At 41.5% G+C, this 12312-nt stretch overlaps 1 protein-coding gene across 2 annotated transcripts in view; it reads left to right on the forward strand.

The window, feature by feature from the left end:
- The window catches only part of exoc4 (exocyst complex component 4), a 164295-nt gene that overhangs the window by 78148 nt on the left and 73835 nt on the right, over positions 1-12312 (forward strand). The window contains exon 12 of one of the 2 annotated variants that reach the window (XM_057854369.1): positions 2612-3998. The exons of the other annotated variant lie outside the window; for it this stretch is intronic. Coding sequence (XP_057710352.1) covers positions 2612-2672 — 61 coding nt within the window. The 3' untranslated portion in view covers positions 2673-3998. Of the gene's footprint in view, positions 1-2611; positions 3999-12312 lie in introns of those variants that run through there. 2 annotated transcript variants of the gene reach the window in all.

A 12312-nucleotide genomic window follows, 5' to 3' on the forward strand; every position in this document is an offset into this window, starting at 1 on the left:
CTGCGCTGACTGTGTTTTACTTCTGTTTTACCTGATATAATTCAATAATCGGAATTTGGATGTTTGTGAATCGTTCTCGAAACTTCCACGGCCGAATCGCGAATAATCTAAGAATCGGAAATTTCGCACGCCTCTACTTATGACAGTCTGATGGCACCACTGTCAAATGTGTTACCAAAATACCATAATTAGCAATTAATGAAACAACTAGAACAGTAACTGAAGTAATAATTTGCACAGAACATGAGTTTTGATTGTTATTTACATTTGTAGTGCAGCAATGCATGCTAGGAGGCATGTTGGACGACAACAGTGTTGACAACAGAGGTTGACTGTCTCCCCCAAGGGAGCAGTGATGGCCAAATGAAGCTTCATGAAGCAATGAAGCTTTACAGCCAATTGTTTCAAAGCTTCATAGTGGTTCATTTGCTCTTAGGACAATGTTACCAGTTAATATCTTTTGGTGTAAATATCCCATAATACAATGAGGATAACTGCGGGTTAATAGTCCAATGCAGTCTGAAAAAAATCCGTTTTCGTGTCAAATTTGATGGGTTGCGCCTTCTAGTCCGAAAATTACGGTAATTAGTCCTCTGTTTCCCATCTTTTCTTGCTGGATTAGCCATCATTTTACTTAAGACTTTTTCTTTCCGGCACCCATTAAATTTCAGCGTGTCATCAGGAAGATATTTACACGAGAAAAGGTCACGAACTTACGAGAGATGAATAAAGTCGACAAAAGAAAGCAACAACAGAGAGACAGGAGCAGATGGTGGAGACGGGAGAAAAAGCACAAAGGGAAAGATGATTAAACAAAAGCAACAAATGGACAGGTGGGTTGAGAGTAGAACAAGATAAGAGCCAAGAAGAAAGAATGTGTGAAAGCCTCTTAAATTGCCTCTGTGTTGAATGGCTTGTTAGTCCGCTTACAATTGGAGTTTAGTGTGCTTCGCATTGTTGCTGTAAAACAATGTGCTGGCCATGGGGAGAAAATGAAAAAGGCTGATAACCAGAGTGCTTAACTGCTAAGTGCTTAACATTAAACATTGAAATATACCCACTGATCTAAGGTGGTGTAAAAATTCAATTTTACTCAAAATGCAGTTAAAAATGACTCAAGCAATTCAAACATTAGTCAAAGCATATTGTGCAGTGAAGTAGTTTCTCTGGGACGCCCTTTATTATCACTGTTTAATGATTTTTCCAGAAATGCAGCCAAAAAATAAAGACACAAATACAATGCACATGGTTGGCATGGACACATACAAACACAAACATGCGCCAGATATTAGATCCATCATTGCGGGGGTCTTTTCTCCAGCTATAGAAGGCTGGATAAACGCTTTGATTTTGTTTATCCTGCCCATAATGGAATCACACTGGGTTCCCGGGGCAACCTGTGCGACGTGTGAAGCCGGCATTCGTCTCTTGGCCCGGGAGGGGTGAACGGGTGGACTTAAGGGGGTCCGCCTTGCCTGAACGCTCAGCAGTAGACGTCTTGTGAAGTCGGCTTTGATGCTCCCCCGAGGGAAATAGTGGACGCTGGGAATTGTTGGCTCGTCCGATTAGATGCTGAAAATTGTGCTCGGAAATGAGGATTTCTCTAAATATAGAGCGCTTACGCCACAAGGGAAGATCTCGTAATAGCGCTCTTGCATCAATCGCCTGTTCTAGTTTCAGTTTTGTCCCCAACAATGTCTCCGACTGGTCACCTTTGGAAAAGATTACACCGAATATTGTGTTACTCACAATGATTTAATGAGGCCAACCCACCCTTATTTGGAGCGCACAATAATTCAATTAGGCCTAGTATCTTCAGAATGAGAAACCCTGAATACCTCCCAACAATGGTGAAATTTCAAACCTATAACCGGGATATGACAGAAATTCAGATATTGTGAGGGATTTGCAATTAAAAAATGATCTCCAAATTTTCCATTTCCCAATCTTACCTCTCCTTCCATTCTTCAATCCCCTGAGCTGCCACTCCGCGTTACCGTCACATGAGCGAACCCACATCACAGCAGCCTTTGATTGGGGGCCGGGCCTTTACAGGTCGGCGAGCCGCTCCCTGATAATAACCTTGTTTGATTGCTGGAGCGGTGATGTAATTGATTGATCCGCAAAGCCTTTCCTGGTGGGCTTTTGAAGGAGCCCATACAGATGCGTGCGTGACATAGTGTGCATAGCCCAACTCAAAACATGCTGCTGCAAGAAATTACTTCAACCACGTTTCCACCGAGTGGTACGGTTCGGATTGTTTTCCAAACTATGGAACTATTTTCTTAAAGAAAACCTCGGACATTAAGACTTGTCGGCTCTAATAAGCCACAATTGTTCTCTTGTGCTAATGTTATTAGAAACAATTAATATACAGTAGGGGTGTAACGGTACACAAAAATCTCGGTTCGGTACGTACCTCGGTTTTGAGGTCACAGTTTGGTTCATTTTCGGTACAGTAAGAAAACAAAATGCAAAATATAACTGTGCTAGTTGTTTATTACACACCTTTGTGCTTTCAACAATAGGAACATTAACCTATACAAATCTAGAACTCTGCTCAAAAAGTAGCGGGTATTTAAAGATAATCCAACAACAATTTGTCTTTCAGACCCCGCGTATTGGTCAGCTTTCTTTCTGAAAGAAAGAAGAAAAAAGAAGTCTTGTGCTAAAGAGAAAAGCGATCCCAATGACAAAAATTTTAACATGTATTTTACCAATAAAATGCCTCAATGAATAATTTATTTCTTATGAAAGGGTTTCAAAAGCTTTATTGGTGGATTTTCTCAAGTTAAAGCGCCACACAGAAATTAATAAATTTAATTGTGTAAGCAGGATCTGTGTATTATTCTTATTATTTAATTACAGGTGTTTTAGCTCATTTCAATTTATTTTATTTAAATGGACTATTATTTATATTACAATGTGTTTATATTTTACAAATGTGATGTAGCATCATTTATATTGTATATTTTATGTTGTCTAATTTAGTTCTTATGTGAATATTAGTTCCTACTTGTTTTGTTGTGGTAGGAGGGACGGGGCCGTGTTGGTTATTATGATAGCAGAGAAGACAGCAGTAAATCAAAAAAGACAAGTCAACTGTGCCCTGATCTACCACTCAAGAGATCTGATGGACTCAAAAAGTGGGTTACGATTGCATATTAGTTTGAAAATCGACCGGATCCACAGTATTTTTACACGAGTGACTTCCGGTTTGCCCGATCCTAGCTACCGGTAGTACTATTGACGTAGGAGGGTCGCGTCTCGCGTCAAATAATAAACTGCCAGTCTTTTCGCGTGCGTCGTGTTGAGCCACTTCTGGGACGCGTCTAACATGCGGCCGTACTGCGACTGGTGTGCATTGGTCAACCACCAGGACTAAGGGTTGTCACATATGGATAAAATGGACACTTTTGTGTACATATATCGACACTTGACGATTCTAATCAAATGATGTACAGTAGACATGCTGGGGTGCACATTGTCCCGGACAGCAAGGTGGTTGATGGCTAGAAATCTGAGCAGTTCTTGAGCGCAACACGAGCAATACTTCGCTCATCTCCACACAACCGAGTACTTTCTGCCTACTCCTTCCTTCCTATTGCAACTCCGCCTGACGCCGTTAAAAAAAAAAAAAAAAAAAAAAAGAATCCAACACACACACATAATACTGCCATGAAAAACACATTATAAGAATTGGGTTTGCATATATGTTTGCTGTCCCTTAAACCTCCCCCAAACTCCTGGAAAGAGTGCAAAATACATTTGTCAAAGAGATGAATGCGCCTCCCTGTTCGTCCTTCCTTTCCCATGCCCGACCCGGTGGTGCTGAGTGTTCCCCTGCCGAGTGCGCGAGCGGCGGAAAAGTCAAACCGGCTGACGGATTGCCCCACACCACTTTTTAAAGTTCTCCTCAACTACAGTGGGGTAAATAAGTATTTAGTCAACCACTAATAGTGCAAGTTCTCCCACTTGAATATATCAGAGAGTTCTGTAATTGTCAACATGGGTAAGCCTCAACCATGAGAGAGAATTTGGACAAAAAAAACACAAAATCACATTGTTTGATTTTTAAAGAATTTATTTACAAATCATGGTGGAAAATAAGTATTTGGTCAATACCAAAAGTTCATCTCAGTACTTTGTCATGTACCCTTTTTTGACAATAACGGAGGGCAAATGTTTTCTGTAACTCTTCACAAGCTTTTCACGCACTGTTGCTGGTATTTTGGCCCATTCCTCCATGCAGATCTCCTCTAGAGTAGTGATGTTTTGGGGCTGTCGTTGGGCAACATGGACTTTCAACTCCCTCCACAGATTTTCTATGGGGTTGAGATCTGGAAACTGGCTTGGCCACTCCAGGACCTTGAAATGCTTCTTACGAAAACACTCCTTTGTTGCTCTGGCTGTGTGTTTGGGATCATTGTCATGCTGAAAGACCCAGCCACGTCTCATTTTCAATGCCCTTGCTGATGGAAGGAGATTTTCACTCAAAATCTCTCGATACATGGCCCCATTCATTCTTTCCTTTACACCAGGCATGTCCAAAGTGCGGCCCGGGGGCCAAATGCGGCCCTTGGTCAAATTTCATCCGGCCCCCAGCCTCTGTCATTAGATCAATAACGTCTGGCCCGCACACAGACTTAATAAATTGGTCAGCAGTACTGCTACCAGCATATGAAGTAGCTTACACATTATATGCTGATCCTCATTTACCCACTGAAAGGCCCTTCAAGCAACATTACCCCCTGTGACCCTAGACTTCCAATTTTCTAAAATGGCAACAATCAACAACAACAACAACAAAAAAGCGAGGGCCGACGCTTCAAGGATAGGTGGAAATTGGACTATTTCTTCATTAAAATACGCAACAACTGTGTCTGCCTCATTTGCAAAGAAACAGTCGCTGTTTTTAAAGAGTTTAATGTGAGGCGATATTACCGAACAAGACACGCTGACATGTACGACAAGATTACAGGGAAGATACGCAGCAAGAAATTGAAGAAACTTGAAGCTAGTTTAATTTCACAGCAGCAGTATTTCGCAAGATCCCGAGAATCGAAAGAGAATGCCACAAAGGCTAGATGCGAGATTGTTGAAATTATTAATTAAAAAAAAAAAATAAAGCAAATGTGACACTCAGAATGGTTTGCTGAAATTTGCTTAAATATATTGTTCTACGCAAAGTACGTCAGCTGAGGTCGGCCCCCCACACTTTTACCACACCAAATCTGGCCCCCTTTGCAAAAAGTTTGGACACCCCTGCTTTACACAGATCAGTCGTCCTGGTCCCTTTGCAGAAAAACAGCCCCAAAGCATGATGTTCCCACCCCCATGCTTCACAGTGGGTATGGTGTTCTTTGGATGTAATTCAGTATTCTTTCTCCTCCAAACACGAGAACCTGTGTTTCTCCCAAAAAGTTCTATTTTGGTTTGATCCGACCATAACACATTCTCCCAGTCCTCTTCTGGATCATCCAGATGCTCTTTAGTGAACCGCAAACGGGCCTGGACGTGTACTGGCTTCAGCAGGGGGACACATCTGGCAGTGCAGGATTTGACTCCCTGGCGGTGCATTGTGTTACAGATAGTAGCCTTTGTTACTGTGGTCCCAGCTCTCTGTAGGTCATTCACTTGGTCCCCCCGTGTGGTACTGGGATTTTTGCTCACCGTTCTTGTTATCATTTTGACGCCACGAGGTGAGATCTTGCATGGAGCCCCAGATCGAGGGAGATTATCAGTGGTCTTGGATGTCTTCCATTTTCTAATAATTGCTCAACGTTCTTGTTATCATTTTTGTCTTGGCCATAGTGGAGTTTGGAGTGTGACTGACTGAGGTTGTGGACTGGTGTCTTTGATGCCGATAATGAGTTAAAACAGGTGCTATTAATACAGGTAACAAATGGAGCCTCGTTAAGTTAGACCTCTTTGACGGCCAGAAATCTTGCTTATTTGTTTTTGACCAAATACTTATTTTCCACTCTAATTTGGAAATAAATTCTTTAAAAATCAAACAATTTGATTTTCTGATTTTCTTCCCCATTCTGTCTCTCATGGTTGAGGTTTACCCATGTTGACAATTACAGGCCTCTCTAATCTTTTCAAGTAGAACTTGCGCAATTGGTGGTTGACTAAATACTTATTTGCCCCACTGTAAGTTTAAGTGAAGAAATAGTTTAGCAATAACGCTTCCCACTGAATTTTGCTTATACTCATCGCAGGAGTAAAGTGTGATGGGTAGGGAATTTGAGCCAGAGCTAGGAAGAGCAGATTGTAGTGGAAACGGGGGGAAAATCCATTATGTTTGATGTGAGTGTCTCACTACGGAAACCCGGTGAAACAACATTAGGGGATCTTGTAATGCGATTGCGGCTTTGCGAATATGAGATTTCTAATGGATTTCAGCACATTACAACTTTCTTTATTTGTAATATTTATTCCCCCCCTGGTTTCAAATGCTATTTTGCTAAGTACGACGCCTCCTTTCTGCAGCTCCTCCAGCTGGGAGCGATTATTCTTTTTGTGGAGGAATCAACATGGAGTATGGAGCAGGTATATGTACTAACAGAGGTTGTACAAAATAATAGAAACACCTTAAAAAATCCCCAAAAACTAATTTAAGATGGTGCAGATTCGCCTTTTGAGGCAATTACAGCCTCAGTTCACCAAGGGATTGATTCGTACAACTTGTGAATTGTTTCCAAAGGAATTTTAAGCCATTCTTCGGTTAGAATACCCTCTAACTCTTTTAGAGATGATTGCGTTGGAAATCAACATCTGAATTGAATCTCTAAAACTGACCATAAATGTTCATTATTGTTGAGGTCTGGGTATTGTGCCGGCCATAAGAGATAATAACTTGAATGTTGCTTATGCCATTCTTTAACAATTATGTTCAATGATTACAGTGGTATGTAAAAGTATCTGAACCTTTTTGGATTTCTCAAATTTTTGCGTAAAATCACCATTAAATGTGATCTGATCTTTGTCAAAATCACACAGATGAAAACACAGTGTCTGCTTTAACTAAAACCACCCAAACTTTTGTTTTCATATTTTAATGAGGATAACATGCAAACAATGACAGAAGTGAGGAAAAATATGTAAGTGAACCATCTGCCTAAGGAGACATAAAGAGCAATTGAAACCAATTCTTAGCAAGCATTTTAAGTAAGGTGTGTACCCAATCACTGATGAGTGGTTTGAAGCTGCCCTGACCACTATAAAACACACACCTGGTAAGACTTGATGAGAAGCATTGTCTGATGTACATCACGGCTCGGTCAAAAGAGCTGTCTGAAGACTTGCGATCAAGGATTGTTGATTTGTATAAAGCTGGGAAAGGATAAAAAAAAAAAAAAAACATCTCTAAAAGTCTGGATGTTCATCAATCGACAGTCAGAGAAGTTGTCTGCAAATGTAGAGAGTTTGGCACTGTTGCTTCTCTCCCAAGGCGTGGCCAATGAAGGGGAAACGATATCGTCATCGCACACACCATATAACTGTTTGCATTAGTCTAACACATATATAGTCTAACACATACATATGGTACAGGTTTTCGTAGGCACCGTCTAACTGTTTGCATTAGGCTAACACACGTAATATAATTAATCAGGAAATGTGTATCATTTTCATATTTACGGTAGGACTACACTACTAATATAAAATAAATAGCACGCCATAGTTTAATGAGAAGAAATAGAGATACACAATGCCGTCTTATCACAAGAGTGACGCACATACTCGGGGAATCTGCTCTCAGCAAACTCCAAGGACAAAGCGCGGAGTTTAGCTTCCTCCGTCGCTGACTCCCCCGAGGAGCCAGGCTACGGAGGAAGCTAAACTCCGCGCGTTCCTGTGTTAACCCTTTGCACACTGACTCCATGTTTCAAAAGCTTGAAGAACACTCGCCGAAAACAGGTTGACAATTTATTCGTCGACAATGGTCAAAGACAAGGCAAAAACAGACGACGGAGGGACAATTCTGGATCCAAAACAAGGCTACATGTTTCCGAGCAGAAGAAAATCTGTCTTATCTCAGTGTCCAGTCTTTTTGAAGTCTTTGCTGACGCGGGTCTCGTCGAAGGCGTTTCTGGGCGTTGCTTTGGGGCCGCCCCCGCTGTGGCCGGTTTTGGGCGGTTTAGGTTCGTGCGCGGATTGGGACGCCCGCTATCAACTTTGCTGTCCGGGCTGGTGGTGCTTGTTTTAGGACAAAGCGCTTTGTCCTTGGAGTTTGCTGAGAGCAGATTCCCCGAGTATGTGCGTCACTCTTGTGATAAGACGGCATTGTGTATCTCTATTTCTTCTCATTAAACTATGGCGTGCTATTTATTTTATATTAGTAGTGTAGTCCTACCGTAAATATGAAAATGATACACATTTCCTGATTAATTATATTACGTGTGTTAGCCTAATGCAAACAGTTAGACGGTGCCTACGAAAACCTGTACCATATGTATGTGTTAGACTATATATGTGTTAGACTAATGCAAACAGTTATATGGTGTGTGCGATGACGATATCGTTTCCCCTTCACCATCCAACAAAGATGACGCCAAGAGTTCAGCGCAGAATACTCAGAGAGGTAAAACAGAACCCTCGAGTGTCTGCCAAAGACTTACAGAAATCACTGGCATAGTCCAATATCTCTGTGCACACATCAACTATGGCCAAGAATGGTGTTCATGGGAGGACTCCACGGAGGAAGCCACTGCGGTCTAAAAAAACATTGTTGCTGGTTTAATGTTCGTAAAAAGGCACTTGGACACTCCACATAAGTTTTAGCAAAATATTTTGTGGACTTATAAAACCAAAGTTGAATTTTTTGGGAATAACACACAACGTCATGTGTGAAGGAAAAATGGAACAGCTCACCGACATCAACACCTCATCCCCACCGTGAAGCATGGTGGAGGCAACATCATAATTTGGGGCTGTCTTGCTACCTCAGGGCCTGGACAACTTGCAATCTTTAATGGAAGAATGAATTCAAAAGTTTATCGGGATGTTTTGCAGGAAAACCTGAGGCCGTCTGTCAGACAGTTGAAGCTAAGAAGAGGATGGATGATGCAACAAAACACTGATCCAAAACACAAGAGTAAATCAACTTCAGAATTGTTTTGGAAGGACAAAATACTCATTCTGGAGTGGCCAAGTCAAAGTCCAGACTTGAACCCCATTGAGATGCCGTGGCGTAACCTAAAGACCGCGATTCATGCCAGACATCTGTTGTAGGCAGTCTTTCAGGTCCTCCGCGTGTTCATTTTCAATTCAGGTGAGACGGCTAGACTGGATTGCAAAGTAAAAGACTGGAGGCAAGAGATCATTACTGCGCAGTTTTATTTTCAGAAATTTCTGGGTGCCTTCAATGACAAAACAAAGCTGCGTAGAGAAATACACACCAAACAGAGAGCTCAGCGTGGCTTATATGCTGTACTTAAAAGGAGGTGTGTCTGTTTGGTGATTAACTTATCTTACAAATTAGGTCATGAAACTTGCGGGTTGGCAGTTAAAAGTCCATGATTATTGTTGGCAGTTAAAGTCCATGATTATCTGAGGCAAAACTAACTATCAGCAGTTTCAGTGAAAAACAACTGGTAATGCTTGCAAGCATACAGTGCACTCCATAATTATTGGCCCCCCTGAAAAAGTTTTTTTAGCTTCTAATATTTTAGACCCATATATAATATACAGGGGTGCACATAAGTGGTCCGCATGCGCGCATGCGTACTGGACATAAACAAACGCGCTGGCCCTCAATGGCTTCCATACGCTTTTGCGTACCGATGGCTGACCACTGTATTTGCGGCGGACACGAGAAAATAACTTTTTAAAATGTCGAAGAGGCAGGCCACACTGAGTAATTACTTCCGTGTTCCCCCACCCCCGTCAAAAGACAGACAGACGACAGAGACGTCACCCGAGCTACCGGGAAAAAAAGGACTTTTGCTGAAAAGTGGCTACAGGAGGTACCATCATGGCTCGAAGCAAATGATGCTCGCACGGAAATGCGGTACAAAATGTGCCGTGAGAATCCCAATGTCGCCGATAAGAGCAACGCATTTTATGTAGGGTCAAAGAATTTCAGCCATCCAAACTTTGAAAAGCACGAACAAAACAGAGCATGTGGCAATCAAGCAAACTATCGATGTCAAACAGGACCCCACTCGCCCTATGGACAAGTGGCGGAATAAAGGTAATGAACAGCGACATGCACTGACAAACGTGTTTTTGCTCACATTTTACAAAGCTAAACATGCACGTTCAATGAGGTCTTATGAGGAGGACATCCCACTTTTAAAAAGGCTTGGAGTTAATGTGGGAGCCGCATAATGCCCTTTATTTTGAATTGGTGCTTTTTATTTCTTTACATTTCACTTCAAAGTAATGGCAATTTTGTTATGCCAGTTGATGTTAATCAAGCATTAAAAGTTAATTGGCTCTAAGTAAAGCTTGTCATAAATTTATCGCATCAGGCGGGTCGGCTCTCAAGCTCAATGAGGACCAAGTCACATCTCCAGGTCCTCCTCTGAGAACCTGGGCAAAAAAATTATGTGCACCCCTGATAATATATAAGACCCAGTGACGACCCATCTTCAGCTTTCGGGCAGAGGGCAACAGATTTTGATTTAAAATGTCCTGGTATTTCAAAGCATTCATGATGCCATGCACCCTAGCAAGGTTCCCAGGGCCTTTGGAACCGAAACAGCATCACTGACCCACCCCCATACTTCACAGTGGGTATGAGGTGCTTTTCAGCATGCTTTCTTTCGTGGCACGCCAGACCCACTTAGAGTGTTTGTTGCCAAAAAGCTCAATCTTGGTCTCATCTGACCAAAGAACACAGTCCCAGTTGAAGCCTGGAGCAGATCAGATCTTTTTCAGGGGTGCCAATAATTATGGAGGGCACTGTATCAGAAGATTGCATTAGGCGAGATGTATACTGACTTCACATCCCAGGAATCTGACTGAACTACAGCAGTTTTGTCGAGAAGAATGGGCCAGGATTAATCCTTAACGATGTGCCAGCTACAGGAAGCGTCTGGATGGAGTTATTGCTGCCAAAGGAGGGGCCACAAAATACTACAGTAATTTTCACACGATAAGGCACACCTGACTATGAGCCGCCACCCACCAAATTTGACACAAAAACTGCATTTGTTCATAGATAAGCCGCACTGGACTATAAGCCTCAGTCGTCCTCACTGTATTATGAGTGTCATAAGACCAAATGAACCACCATGAACCAATTTGCTCCAAAACTTCATTGCTTCAAGATGTTTCATTTGGCCATAACTGCTCCCTTGGGGGAGACAGTCAACCTCTGCTGCCTCCTACTGTCAACACTGTTGTTGTCCAACATGCCTCCTAGCATGCATTGCAGTGCTACATATGTAAATAACAATCAAAATTCATGTTCTGTCCTAATTATTGCTTCGGTTACTGTTCCAGTTGTTTCACTAATTGCTAGTTATGGTATTTGGTTACACATTATTTGACAGTGGTGCCAAAAGACTGTCATTAGACAATCATAGTTATGACATGACACTGTCATGAGCATTAATGAATGCTTATAACATATGTAATTTAGTGTTATCCCACAAATTATCTCACTTTTGAATGGATGTAAAAGATCCGAACTGGACATAAACGTTAGTGGTAGTGACATAGTGTTATTTAGTGACATAATTTGCCAGATGAGACTTAATGACATCTGTCATAAGCAATCAGTAATGCCCATGATAGTGTCATTTCATAATTATGACGGTCTTATTACAGTTTTATGACACCGCTTGTAAGTGTTACTCATTAACCCAAATAAATCAACAAATAAGCCGCACTGGACTATCAGCCGCAGGGTTCAAAGTGAAGGAAAAAAGTAGCGGCTTCTAGTCCGAAAATTACGGTTTTTAATTTTTAATATTTTTCCCCCTTTTGTCATTATTTGCATGCTATCCTCATTAAAATATGAAACGCTATAAATGTGTGGTTTTAGTTAAAGCGGACGCTGTTTTTTCATCTGTGTGATTTTGACAAAAATCAGATCACATTTGATGAGGAGTGGGAACCTTAGGGCACCTCACGATACGATACAATTCGCGATACAAGGCTCTCGATAACGATTATCTCACAATATTACAATACAGCGATTATCGATATATTGGTCAGAAATTTGATACAGGATGTTCTACAATACAACTGTTGAAATGGAAAAAAAAGATGTTTCAAAATAGAAAAAAATACTGTTTGTCATTTATGAAACAGTGACACCTTTTCAGTGCAACATTGCTGTAAAATATAAATCTCCTG

Source organism: Corythoichthys intestinalis, chromosome 13 (assembly GCF_030265065.1).
Source record: "Corythoichthys intestinalis isolate RoL2023-P3 chromosome 13, ASM3026506v1, whole genome shotgun sequence".
NCBI lineage: Eukaryota > Metazoa > Chordata > Actinopteri > Syngnathiformes > Syngnathidae > Corythoichthys > Corythoichthys intestinalis.